Source organism: Piliocolobus tephrosceles, chromosome 1 (assembly GCF_002776525.5).
Source record: "Piliocolobus tephrosceles isolate RC106 chromosome 1, ASM277652v3, whole genome shotgun sequence".
NCBI classification, from domain to species: domain Eukaryota; kingdom Metazoa; phylum Chordata; class Mammalia; order Primates; family Cercopithecidae; genus Piliocolobus; species Piliocolobus tephrosceles.
In genome coordinates, this window is record NC_045434.1 from 157,491,752 (window position 1) to 157,506,403 (window position 14,652).

At 39.0% G+C, this 14,652-nt stretch overlaps 1 protein-coding gene across 1 annotated transcript in view; it reads right to left on the reverse strand.

Annotated features, from left to right (window-relative positions):
* Positions 1-14,652, reverse strand: part of CACHD1 (cache domain containing 1) — a 227,047-nt gene that overhangs the window by 26,241 nt on the left and 186,154 nt on the right. The window contains exons 11-16 of the mRNA XM_023210311.2: positions 13,232-13,355; positions 12,308-12,425; positions 8,163-8,331; positions 3,181-3,323; positions 2,347-2,528; positions 1,160-1,270 (exon numbers count right to left, since the gene is read on the reverse strand). Of these exons, the coding sequence (XP_023066079.1) occupies positions 1,160-1,270; positions 2,347-2,528; positions 3,181-3,323; positions 8,163-8,331; positions 12,308-12,425; positions 13,232-13,355 (847 nt within the window). The remainder of the gene's footprint in view (positions 1-1,159; positions 1,271-2,346; positions 2,529-3,180; positions 3,324-8,162; positions 8,332-12,307; positions 12,426-13,231; positions 13,356-14,652) is intronic.

Here is a 14,652-nt window from a genome sequence, read left to right on the forward strand (position 1 = left end):
CTCCCAATGAACTTCCGTTAGAGGAATTTTACTGAATGTCAATCATTTGACATAATGAGCACCAGTGAAAAGCATGAACTTAAGCAAGAAAATCTGCCTCCTATAAATGTTAAGGCATCATTACAGGTACCAGTCAAAATATGGTCTTTCTTGGTTGCTAGGAAAAAATAGCTATTTGTATAATGAAGGGATTAAAACAATGTGTGTGACTTGCCTCCCCACCAAACATTTCACTGACATCTGGAGCTTAAATAGTGAAACCTTAAAAGCAGGAAACATAAAGCACTCTATATTCTGGGAAAATCAATTTTCAAAAAGCCTTTTAATTTTTCAAGAGATAGTTTCAAGGACAATTTTTTTTTAAAAGAAGAAAACCAAATAAACAACTTATTTAAAATTCTAAAGAATTAGACTCAAATACAAGAGGCAATAAGTTTGATGTCTTGGTATTTTCTTTCTTTCTTTCTTTTTTGAGACAGGATCTCACACTGTCACCCAGGCTAGAGTGCAGCCTCGAACTCTGGGGGCTCAAGCAAGCCTCCGGCCTCAGCCTCCTGAGTTACTAGGAATACAAGTATGCACTATCATGCCTGATTAATTATTTTATTTTTTTGTAGAGCCAGGGTCTTGCTATGTTGCCCAGACTGGTCCGGAACTCCTGGTCTCAAGTGATCCACCCACCTCAGCCTCTCAAGGTGCTGGGATTACAAGTGTGAGCAAATGAACCCAGCCTGTTTTTCTTCATTAACAATCCTCCTTTTCTTGGGAAACACTCTCTGGCAATCGTAATTGTCAGGCCTCTATTGATATTTCTTTCACCATTTTAAAGTGGATATCTCTTCAAACTGCTCTTTAGACTCCAACATCTTTTCTTCTTCATAAACATCATCATGGCTGCCAAGAACAGGGCTAACAGTCTTTCACTGACTCATTTTACATGACAGCCTTGTGAGGTAGGTATCATTCCCATTTTATAGACGTCAGGAGATAGCTATGGAATTGAAGGTGACAGAGAGAGAAGATGTTCAAATCCCAGCTTGCCTCACTTTAAAGGTCATGCTTCTGCCTCTAAGCCTTGATGTCAGTACTCTTCCATTCAGATTTCCAAAATATCCTTGACAGATTTAAGAAATGACTATAAGGTTAATTAAAATATTACCTGGACGAATGAATTGTGTGACTGATTGTCACGACATAACCAGCTCCTCCAACATCTAAGTAAGGACCAGTCAAAGAAATCAACCCTGGATTAGCTACTGCATGGAGATACCTAATGGAGACAAAAGAAAGTCATGTTATTTTAAAGTATGCACCTCTATTCTGTAAATTTCAAAGAAAAGTGAGCTTGTAAGTCTAAAAATATTTATAATGAATTTTGTTTGGGTTACACTGAAATACAAAAGGATTCTCATCTTTTGTATCTGCTGTAGTATCAATACAAAAAGTAAAGAGAATCTGAAATTCCTTCTTACTTTAAAAAGAGACACTGAACCCAGTATATATCTGGGCATTTACTAAGATCTGTAGTATAGTTTTTTTTGTTGTTGTTTGTTTGTTTGTTTGTTTTTACAGGGTCTCATTCTGTCGCCCAGGCTGGAGTGCAGTGGTGTGATCTTGGCTCCCTGAAGCCTCAAACTCCTAGGCATAAGAAATCCTCCCACCTCAGCCTTCTGAGTAGCTGGGACTACAGGTGTGTACCACCACATCCAATTAATTTTTGTATTTTTTTTTGGTAGAGATGAGGTTTTGCTATGCTACCAGGCTGGTTTTGAACTCCTAGGCTCAAGCAATCCACCTGCCTTGGCATCCCAAAGTGCTAAGCTTCACAGGTAGAGATGTTTTAGAGACTAGGTAGATTTTCTGTTCTTATGTCCAATTGACTCCCCTGCTATGCTGTAGCACATTGTTAGCTTTTGCTTTTGAAAATTAAAGTCAAAATAAAGCCTAGAAGTAAAAGAATGTTTTTGAATTTGTGTGTTCATTTTTCATAGGTCACACCTAAGCTGTAACTTGACTCTATAATCATGTGTAGTAAAATGAAGTCTATCCACTAGAGACACATTTTGCATAAGGTAGGAATCAAACAAACCACTAGGAATTAAAATGGCCAAGCATAAAGAATTTCAGGCTCAAAATTTCAATGAAGAGATAAAAACACTGTAGATAGAAAAAGCCCACAAAGCTGTTGTTAATGCTGCACTGAAAACATTATTCAGAAACATTTTTCACCACCACGAAAGTATCTTCTTTAGTTTAATGGCCTGAAGTTGCTTTATTGTATGTACTTACCATGTCTCTCCAGGATTTGGGGGAGAACCTTTGATAATGGAAGCCCCTAAAACTCACCATTGTCTCCTAGTGGGATCAAATGCTTTGTCCATGAGGGAACCAGGATAAATTCTGAGGACGCCATTGGGTGTTGCTATGTAACGGCGGACAATGTAAGTGTTCAGGCTACTCATTTCCATTTGTGTCATCCATTCATCTGTGACGTGGCTGGTAGCCATTACTTCATTTCTGACAGAGAACTGGGAAACAAAGGAAGACATAGCAGGGATCCTTTAAAACTCACATGAAAAGAGAGTGGGCTGCTGGCAGGGCTTCCCGAAGCTCTGCTGCAGAGAAGCCAAGCCCAATTACTTTTTAAAAATCTTTCCACAGCAGATGGATGCAGCCAAACTTGGTGAAAACAAAAGCTTGCAGAAATACAGTCAGCGGATGCGTGATCACTCAATTGTTCACCCTAGCTAGGCTTTCTGAGTTTAAGAAGAAAAATCCTATAGCGAGTCATTAGTAGACACACATACACACACTAACCCTAAAGCTTTGTTCCTTAAATTTTATATTTATCTTGAGAGACAGCAGGGGCACTTTACTTCTTCCCCTGGGTAAAACACAGCTGGGAAAGTTTCACTAGTCTCTAAATCACATCCCTCTAGCATCACTGGAAACCCCCAGTGCTTCTAAGGCCTGTAACAGATTCTCCACGTGGCGTGCGGGGCTTCTTAATCCATCAGAAGGGTCACTGCTGACCAGCCTCCCCTGGGCTACACCCTGCAGCTTTCCAGCTGAGAGGCACAGATGCAGAGCTGGGCTTCCTACTTCAAAGGTTCACTGCCAGCACCCCCTGCTGGGCCGGTGGAGGGGGACACCAGAAATGGAGCTCCCACCAGCACTTACTTTGAGGCCCGGGTTAGCAATGAGGCGGGTGTTGTCGCTGAGATAGGCGGTGTAGTGCTCTACCATGCGCTTTGTCTCTGGCTGGCTGAGGTGCTCATAGGGGGAGGAAAAGCTGCCAGCAGACAGCATGACGGTGGGACTTTCTGAAAGAGAAGCAAACAAAGCAGGCCTGAGAATGCAGAGACTCTATCTCATGCCAAACCAAAGCATCGCTCGGGCTCTGCCAATCTGTCAGCTATGGTGGCTTTATATATATATATGTATATATATATATTTTTCAGACATAGACTCGCTCTGTCGCCTAGGCTGGAGTGCAGTGGCTCGATCTCAGCTCACTGCAAGCTCTGCCTCCTGGGCTCCCACCATTCTCCTGCCTCAGCCTCCCGAGTAGCTGGGACTTCAGGCGCCCACCACCACGCCCGGCTAGTTTTTGTATTTTTAGTAGAGACAGGGTTTCACCGTGTTAGCCAGGATGGTCTTGATCTCCTGACCTCGTGATCCGCCCGCCTTGGCCTCCCAAAGTGCTGGGATTACAGGCATGAGCCACCACGCCCAGTGGCAGCTTAGTATCTTCCACCAGGAAACAAAGAGCCCTGCGCTGAGAAGAGCTAAAAAGGAAAAGGGCCACATTCTCTCCCTTCAGGGAGCTTACGGTCCTAAGAATGAATGGGTGAAGACAGGCACCAATAAACACAAGTGCTGGGAGTAGAAATTCTTCAAACTACCTGAGATCCACATATAATATCTATGAGGAATGAGGGGACAGCTTATGACTCACATGAAGCCAGTCTGGATTAAAGCCATTTCCTAGCTGTGTGTGTTTCTCTCATCTGCACAGTGGGGAAGATAACAGCAGCAATCTTATAGAAATATGGTGAGAATTCAATGAGTTAATATTTGTAAAGCAAATGAGTATTAGCTATTATTCATATTAGCAGTATTTAAGAAAGACAGAACAGTGAAATCAATGCAAAAATCAAATAAAAATTACTCAGATGGTGGCAGCAAACTTGACATAAAAGCTTCTAGAAATATAGCAGCTAATGTATACATGTTTCATTATTGGTTTGATCTAACAGGAAAATCCTAGTTCTCTATTTAAGATAAAAATTCTCACAATGAATCGCAGTGCAAAACAAAAACACTAAATCTTTGTCTTTGAGATTTTCTACCATTCAGCCTTACGGTATTTTTAAAAGCTTTAGAAAGCATGATCATGTGTCCTATCTCATTTAAACACATAGGGCATCTTCTACTCCTTTTGTTAGTTCTCACACGTCATGTCTTGTCTCCTGGTAGCCTGGAGATCTCTGATTGTGCTGGACATTGTACTTAAAAACTAATCTGTAGAAATAGCTTGAGGCCTAAGAAGATAGGGGATCTTTCTATAGAGAGGATTGTTGTTTCATCCTGTCCGGTGCCACACTGCAAGATGTAGCAGTTAGGGTGTTGGAAACAGTTCCCAGTTAGAAGCCAGGATACTGACCTAAGCACTGCATGACTTCAACCAATCCTATTTTAAAGGCTAATGCTTGAAGTTCCCCAAACCACTCAGATGATAGGAACCCCAAGTCAAGGGCCTGATTTAACTTCAGGCCTTCCCCTAAAGATGTAGTCTTTTAGAATCTCTGCTAAAAGCATATATGTATGTGGGACTGGGGGTAAAAAATTTATTAGAGTCTCCACCTTTTGTGGACCCTGGATTTGATTTCTGCTTCTCTTCCTTGCCTGAAGTAGCTATGTAAAGCACGGTTTAATTTCACAGCTGTTTCTTCTGGATTGGTAGATACGTGCATCACAACAGTGGCTTTGAGTGTTGGCTCTCTTCTCTGGGTTCTTATTTTCTCTGAGATTTTTGCCCAGTAATTCCTCTCTATCATGTTAGCTCTGATGCTTTACAAGATTGTAATCCAGGATTATGTTTCAATCCAGGAATTTTATTAAATAGTTATCCTCAGTAGGTTGGGTTAGAATTACCTAGTCTGCCATTCCTGGAAAACATTAAATAATGTTATGTCTCATTTAATTCTGATGGTATCTTCACTGGCTACCCTGGGAGATTATTATTATATTAATTAACCAAAGCAAAGACAACCAGAGGCTCGAAAAGTGCCAAGCAGCATGCTGTGGATTCGTGTATACATTCTTTTGCAGGCTCTCCACGCAAGGACATGCCAAAAAGAGACAGGGTAGTTCCTGAACTCAAAGAAGTTAGGGTCCAATTGGAATGACAAAGGATAAGGAAAATAGAGAAAAATAACAATGTAAGAATAACACAATAATATAAGAAGTGTCAAAGGCATACATTCACTTTAGAGACAGAAGAGTCGCCATGGGGCTAGAGTAAAGAGAAGGAGAGGTGGCTTGGGGAGTGGGTCTCTTTTGTAGTGACAGAGACGGGCATTTTAGAAAAGGCTAGTGCAGTAAGATGGGTGAGCACAAAGAGAAAGAATCAAGATATAGAACTTGATTCTATATCTAGGAGGTAGAACTCTGTGTCTCCAAACTTTGTGTCTAGGAGGTAGACATGCTTATTTATACACACATATACATATTTAATTGCCTTAGATAATTTACTCTTAAAAAATTTTTCTTTGTCTCTTTGTGTACCAAGAAAGATGATGTCCTTCCATCAGCTCACTTGAACACAGGTGACATATATTTAAGACCTGGCCTCTAAACCCCCACTTCAATGAAATCAAATGGAAACTTGGCCACTGCTTCCCATATTTCCCATTCCCTTTCTATTGTATTTTAATTAACTTGGTTCATTTTCATTGCCAACTGATCCTAACTAAGATGCCCTTGATTACCTCTCCACCTTGTCCTGCGGCCTTACCATCCAGGTGAGGAAGGGTGGCAAGATCTCCCAGTGAAAGTCAGACACTGGCCTATGGTCTGCTTGTTAATCGTATATAAATAATTAAGTTCATAAACTACATTATCTGAATAATCGCTATGAGACAGTGCTTGCTGTCCAACTGAAATACAATATAATCCACAGATGTAATGTAAAATTTTCCAGTAACCACATTAAGAAAAGTGAAAAGTGGCTGGGCACCATGGTGCCTGTAATACCAGCACTGTGGGAGGCCAAGGCGGGAGGATCACCTGAGGTCAGGAGTCAAGACCAGCCTGGCCAACATGGGGAAACCTCATCTTTACTAAATATACAAAAATTAGCTGGGCGTGGTGGCACGCATCTGTAATTCCAGCTAATCAGGTGGCTGAGGCAGGAGAATCACCTGAACCCAGGAGACGGAGGTGGCAGTGAGCCAAGATCACACCACTGTACTCCAGCCTGGGTGACAAGAGTAAAACTTCCTGTCAAAGTAAAAATAATAAAAAAAAAACAAAGCAAAAAGTAGTATTAAATTAATTTTAATAATGTGCTGATAGAATCCAGTATATCCACAATAGCCGCATCAATATAAAAATTAAGTATGAACTTCACACTTACCATACACCTCAATTCGGACAAGCCATATTTAAAGTGCCCAATAGCTACACATGACTAGTGGCTGCCATATTGGCAACTGTAGCTTTGAGAGATTATGCAAAGGAAATAAAAAATCTAGGCTTGTGCTTCTTTTTCATCAAGAAAACTATTGTACTTTACTGTCTTAAATTTCAAAACAGTGACCTAATTTTCACCAGCAGTAGCCTGCTCACACAGAACTTAAAAGAGGTATGTACACATTAGCGTTTCAGTAAAGCATTCCTTAAAAATATGAAAATTTTAAACATACTTTTTTGTATAAAAACGAACAAAACCCCAAAGACCAAATCAAAACGAAGAAATACAAAATCCTGCCTTCTTGGATCAACATCACTGGCTCTATCCAAATTGTCAGCACTGCTGGGAGGTATCCCAGAAGAGACCACTTAGTCCAGCCTGCCCTTCTGATCTCACGTTCAGGCAGAACTCTCGAGGATGGAATTTAAGGGAGGAACACAAACACGAGTGCTATCATTTGAAATCTAGAGATTGCAGACTTCTAGCCTTGATTTTATTCCCATCGGTTCCCCTTCTTCTCAGTTGGCCAGTTGTGTCACGATTCTTAGTTATTAACTATTTTGAACCCTAAGTCTTTTCAACAGTGAAAAAGAGAATACCTGTTTTACTGCACTGTGAGTATACTGTGGTTTGGTGACAACATAGACCACGAATGCCTAGTATGTGCCTGGCACATGGCAGAGCAGACGTGCGTGGGTCAAATCTCAGCTTTGCTATATTTTATGTTATCTGGAGGAAAATTATCTTTGGTAAACCCAAATCAATCACATGTCAACTCAGATGAAAAATAAAAAATATCTGGTACGTAATAAATGTAAATTCCTTTTTGCTTCCTTTGAATTATCTTTATATTCCTAAGCCCTTCTGAAGATAGGGATCTGTGGTAGGTTACTGCTGATATGCTACATAGATTCCTTTGGAGGCCTTTTATTGTTATTCTACCCCACCCCACCTCAATATCCCCATGCTTATATGTTTACCTTTAATGGGCTGTATCTGTGCCTCCCTCTATGGACTTTGGGCTACACTGAAAACTCTGTGCCTAGCACTAGAAGAAAGCTGAAAGTGACTAAGAAATATGAAAGCTGAGTTCTCTTCATAGAGTCTGGGCAAACTCTATTGGTGTAATTTACACGCCAGAGTCCCCCTAGAAGACCAGGCTGAAGTTAAAACTTCACTCAACATCAAACTTGTCTTTTTTCCCTTCCTTGTCCTGTTTTCCTCACTTCCTCACTGGTTTCTCAAAGCCCATCCTGTATAAATCACCAGCACACAACACCTTGTCTCAGCTAGACGACCTGATTCGAGGCCAGGCTTCAAATCGTCTTCACATTTGTATCCCCAAACCAGCTGACTCTGCAGGCATTCAGTATCTTTTTTGGGGGTGTGGGGTGGATGGTATTCAAAAGGATATTTACAGTGAGCTGCTAAGAGTAAGAACGTGAAGGAAGTGTAAGGACTTTACCTAGGGTTGCCAGCTGTTTGAAGTGGAGGCAAGCACTAGGCTGGCCCAGGAGATCCAGCCGGTGGTACAGCAGCTTGCTGCTGGGAACAGTGTTGAGGTTCTTCAGTTGTTTCACAGGTATTTCTGGTTGTATCACCACAATACACAGAATAAAGGAAGTGTCTTGTACCTGTAAAAATCAATGAAGAATTTCTAACCTAGAAAATGAGGGTTCCATGGGGACAGGGACTTTGCATACATTATTTTCTGCTGCCTTTATCTTCTATCCTCACATGGAAGGTGTTCATTAAATATATGATGGATGAATGAAGACATGAGGATAGGGTGATAGAAGGTATCTAATTTTATATTTTCTGTTTTCTCTTCTTGTTGAGGAGACCTGAAGTATGTAACAGAAAATCATGGGGCTAACAAAAGGATAAGAAAAGAGTCCCTTTGAAACTGTGACCCTAGCCTTTTTTTGCTAATATGGGTTAATAAGCACAAGCTAGAACAGGACATAATAATACAACACTTATTTTGATTTGGATTCGAAATGCACTTAAAAATACGTAATTGGTTTTGCCATAAGTGTTCTGACAATTGACTATTTTTCAAACCAGTAGTGAATTCTCACTTTAAAAGAAAGGACTGAGGAGCAGCCAATACAGAATCAAGCTCATTCATTATATTCCAATGAATGCTTTCTCTTGTCCTGGTTGGAAATGACCAACATCACTACTTAAACTCATGAAAAACACAAATCCTATGGCACCCCTGCAGAGTCAGCCTGATTTGTCATTGCAGACCATCATAGGCAAGTGTGCCATAGCTTAAAAAGTCTAATTTATTAGGCTCATATGTAGCAACAGTAGCATTTCCAGATTCACTATGTGCCTAGAAATGGATGCTTCAACAAAATTTAGTGGGGACAATTCCACCACAGAATCAAAAGCCAATCTGCCTAGTTCTAGCCACTTGATAAAGACTTAAAAGTAAAAGAAAGCCAAATTTCTCGATTATTATCCTATTATATTAGAAGAAAGAAAGAACCTATTTAAAGATGGTTCATAAATAAATGAAGAGGCTGATGACTAGCAAAATCAGAACTAAAGAACGGTGCCTTATAAAGCAGCTCATGTGATTTACTTAGTGAAGTAAAAGTAAAAGATAAAGGAGAAAATTTTAACTAGGTAGGTTAGAGTTAAGTGAAATTTAGGATTTGTGAGGATGGTTGCAGACTCTTAAACACAGAAGCAATTTGTATCTTTCTGGAATTGCTTTCAAGTACTGCTGGCAAAGATATTCACTTAGATTAACAAATGTAATCCTCTTCCTCCAATCCCTAAATTATAAATTGACAAGGTGCTCTGAAGTGGCATTTACTATTTTCTCTCTTTTCAATCTCACAGTCATCCTTTAAGTTTGTCTTCCTATGTTGTGTGTTCCAAGGAACCAAAAGACAAAACCCTACCAGAATGACTAGAATATAATTTTATAATTGGGTCTATTCTCTAAGAGAAAAATAAAGGTACCGTAAGCTTCTAAAAGTAGCACTTCATAAACAGCTCTTAGGAAAGCGGATTTCAATATAGGTCTTTCTGTCATGTTCTGAGCTGAAAAAAACAGTGTCTACATTAAAAGGAACTTTATTTCTAGAAGAGCTCTCTATGGGTTGGGAGTGGGTTTTTTTCACTGATTATAACATGGGATCCATGTTTTGAAGTGAAGCAGGCCTGTGTAACATGGGAACATGTGAATACCTTCTAATAGACAGTACTTCTATCAGAGCAAACAGCCTCCTAAAATGCTAAAAAAAAAGCACTTGGGTTACTCAGTGACAGAGTAATCTCTTAATGCTGCTAACACAATCTCTCAAGTTATATTTAAATTAATTCAGTGAAATAATCCCTCAATATCTGCTATATCTATGAGTGCTAAGCAGTTTAGCCAATTGTCCTCAGGATAAGCTAACTCCATTTGGATTATATTAGAAGAAACCATTTTAATTTTTAGGACAAGATGAGTATCTACCCTCCTCCCCAACAAAGTAACTAAAGAGATCTTAAAAATATTTGCCCTTATTTGCCTGGGTAACCAGCCTAGCATTTTTTTTTTCAAGTCTCCAATCTCATTATTTATTATCTCTTTAAGTTTTCACTTACAGTGATCTGCTCAACAATTTTAGAACTTGGAGAAAGCTAACACTGCTACCTGAAGTGACTGCATGATTACTACCTCGAATCTGCCTAAGGAGAATAACCAGAATTTACTAGGATCACTGAAAAAAGCACAGTAACATTGAGGCTCTTTACTGTACCAAGAAAAAAACCACACTAACATTGAGGCTCTTTACTGTACACAGATGCCTACATTTCCTACTTTTCTTTTTAATGCCAACAACCATGAAGATATTTTCCCAGGATGTAACTGAGTTGCTTTCAATCAGAATGTGCTGGAGGTAAACAATCTCTAATTTCAAACACAAATGTCTGTTTTCTAATTTGGTGACTGGCTCACCCTTTCTGATATTAAAATTAAATAATTTGTCTTTAAAAATGATATAAGGGCAGATGGTGCTATCATTCTAAAGAAAAATCTGAAAATGAATCAGTTAAGAGAATTTCAAAATAGGCTTTGACTTTCCTCAAATGTGTATTACCAAACAACAAACTACCAGTAGAATTAGGCTTGTAAACGTTAAGTTTCTCAAATAGTTTATTAATTTGTTTGCTTCATTTGCATTTTAGTAATTGCTACTGCAATAGTGATACTTTAAGAACCAAACAAGAAGGTTGGAAGAGACTCCTGCCTAAATGCATTCTGGCTACTCCCAACTCCTATCTTTCCTGATCCAACTGGTAAAGGCACAGACACTGTGTTGAGTTGCTCTTTGACTGTCTGCATCCACCACGAGGCTCGATGCTCTAGGCAGACAGAGTGTCAATCTTCTTTATCCTGCTTAGTATACAGAAAATGTTCAATAAGTAGTTTGTAAAGGGATGATTAAATGGATCTATTTGGAGTCAATAGGTTAAACATCAGATTTGTCCATCTAAGAAAAATCTCATGCATGACTGCATTTTATGTTCAGTGATTAAAATTTGATGATGAAAATAAAAGTCCACTCCCCTTTTGGTCAGTTATAGTATTTAGGGTCCTTCAACAGCACTGCTATGCTAATTGGGAAGAAGATGAGAGAAAAAACACAGGTAATGTGAACAGTGTGTGTTAGATCTGCTTTCTCTGTGATTCCTTGAAGCCTGGTGTCTGAAAGAATCTGGTAAGAGAAAGCAGAAATGAGTGCCACAAGTTATGGCCAACCTATCGATCTGCTTGTGTTGAACATGAGTAATCCAATTTCTAATCAAAGATTTTCTTTTCCCTAGAGAATGTCAGAGGGTACTTATGCTTTCACATCTCCTTTTAAACTCCCAACCTTCATAATTTGAGTTGAACTGAAAAAATCCAACTGGATGTAATCGAAATGTGCATTAATAGGGGAGTGTTTAGAGAAATTTGGGTCATCTACACAATGCAACACTATATAGCCATTAAAGCCGTGTGTGAGCATATATACACACACACACACACATATATGCCTACCATTAAAGCTGTGTGTGAGTGTATATACACACATATACATATATATGCCTGTCTGTATATACACATTTTCTAGAAATTGATCTAAGTGGCTACTTATGGGGAATGGAAAGTCAAAGGAAGGAAAGAAGTAGATAGTTTTGGCGCTATCATGGCTCACTGCAGCTTCAACCTCTCAGGCTTAAGCAATCCTCCCACCTCAACCTCCTGAGTAGCTGGGAGTACAGCATGTGTCACCACGCCTGGCTAATTTTTACATTTTTTATAGAGATGGGATTTTGTTATGTTGTCCAGGCTGGGCATAGTTTACTTTCTGCTTTCTATCCTTTTATATGGTGTGATGAATTCATCATGAACAATTATGAGTTTTATAAACAAAAAAGGAAAAATAATTATACAACATCTGTGGAATGTCTTCTTTCTCAATCACTTTAAAACCTGGTTAGTCACATTCTGAGATACAATATCAGACCCAAGTGCCACCCCCTGCCTGAGAATTCCCATATGAACAAGAGCACTGCACCCTGTAGCTCTTTAAGCAAAAACAACTTCCTCTCACTCACCATCTTCCAGGCATAGCTAACATTGTAGACTTCCTTTCCAGTTTCTCTCAGCTTGTTTATGTGCCAAGACAGGGATGAGTTCACAGGGACTGCGATAATCTGGCTGCCCAGAGGGAGGCTGTGTTGGCAAACAGAATTAAATATTTCAGGCAAAAGATAAAATTAAGCACTTAATTAAAGGCAAGGAAGAAGCTGTGAGCCAATGGCCACCTCCTGATTTTGAATACCAATGAAACTCATCAGTTTTGAAAGAGATAATGTGAGATTTTCAATTTCGTAAAAGCATTATGTCAGCTCTGCATTAAAAACATTCCTTACTCTCCATCCTTGCTCCCCAACTCTAATTCTTTCCAGAGACTAACTTGTCTCAAATCGCTCAGTCGTTAATTTTCAACCAATGAGCACAAAGACTCATTCCTCTACAGGTTACCATCTGCCAAAATAATGTATCACAGTTGGAAAAAATCCAATCTGTTTTTTATTTTAAGAAAAAACAATGTATAAGATTGTGCTGTCAACTTGGAATGGACCCTACTTTGCCAGGCTATTTTTTGGCAAATGCAACAAAGCTGGTCCTCAACTTAGCCTTTTATTTTGTCAACATTTTTCAATTTGGTATCACTGGAACTTTTTTTTTGAAAATGAGATGAAATATATCTGATTTTACAATGAAAGTCAATGTGAACACAGAATTTGATTTACAAGACATTATCCTCAAATGATAGTTCCAAGAGACCTTATCTGGGATACAAAGTGAGCAAAATCTTGGGTGCTATTCTTATGGAAACATTACTGAGAATACTTTTGATAACATTAAAATAATTTATACACTTGTTTTACACTTTATAGTAAATACTCGTATGTGGCTTTGATGGGTCCCATTCTCAGGGAAAAAGAATCCTACGACCCTCACCTTTTCCTTACCTGAGGATATTTTGCCGAACTAATTCAAATTTTGGAATGTTTTCATAATGTATGATGTCGGTATGAAGTGGGGGCTCTGATAATAAATATGGCCTGGTAAGAGATGGGTGCATAAGTGTATATCCTGCAATAAGAAAACAAAATGCATGTTAATAAGAAACATGTTGTAGGAAGTTCTGAATCACTGTTTTGAAATATGGGGTACTCTGGGCTGGCTGCCCAATATTCAACTTCTCATTGTGCAACTCACCAGTCCAATAAAAACTGAACCTGTTTTATATGTGCTTATATAAAACTCTTGCAGCGTGGAAAGATGTCTTAAATTATCAAACATCCATCTAATCAAGAGTATTTTGGAGGTATTGGTTGTTTGGTTGTTTTATAAAACATTCTAATCTACCACATAAATCTTAAATAAATCTAAGATAACAATTTAGTAAAAAAAAAAAAAGATCCAAAGGATGACATTCTTTTTTTGTTTGTTTAACTTCTTTTAACTTCAGGGGTGCATGTGCATGTTTATTATACAGGTAAGCCTGTGTCGTGGGGGTTTGTTGTACAGATTATTTTGTGACCCAGGTACTAAGCATAGTACCCAATAGTTATTTTTTGTGCTCCTCTCCCTTGTCCCACTTTCCACCCTTAGGTAGCCTCAGTGTCTGTTATCCTCCTCTTTGTGTCCATGTGTTCTCATCATTTAGCTCCCAATTGTAAGTGAGAACATGCAGCACTTGGTTTTCTGTTTCTGAGTTAGTTTGCTAAGGATAATGGCCCCCAGCTCCATCTATGATCCTGCAAAAGACATGATCTTATTCTTTTTTAAATGGCTGCATAGTATTCCATATGTACCACATTTTCTTTATACAGTCTACCACTGAGGGGCATTTAGGGTGATTCCATGTCTTAGCTATTGTGAATAGCACTGCAGTGAATTTACAGGTGTCTTTATGATAGAACGATTTACATTTCTTTGGGGGTGTGTGTGTGTGTGTGTATATATACATATATCCAGTAATGGGATTGCTGGGCCGAATGGTAATTCTGTTTTCATCTCTTTGAGGAATCTTCACACTGCTTTCCACAATGGCTGACCTAATTTACATTCCCACCAAGAGTGTTCAAGTGTCCCCTTTTCTCGGCAACTTTGCCAGCATCTGCTATTTTTTGACTTTTTAATAATAGGCATTCTGACAGGTGTAGGATAGTATCTCACTGTGGTTTGAATTTGCATTTCTTCAATGATCAGGGATACTGAGATTGTTTTCATAGGCTTGTTGGCTGCATTATTTCTTCTTTTGAAAAGTATCTGTTCATGTCAAAGGATGACATTCAATGTGTCATTCAATCCTCCAGTCTAACTTCCTGATTTACAAATAACTGTTCCCTACCCCTCAAAGAACATAGAAACATATGTGTAATTT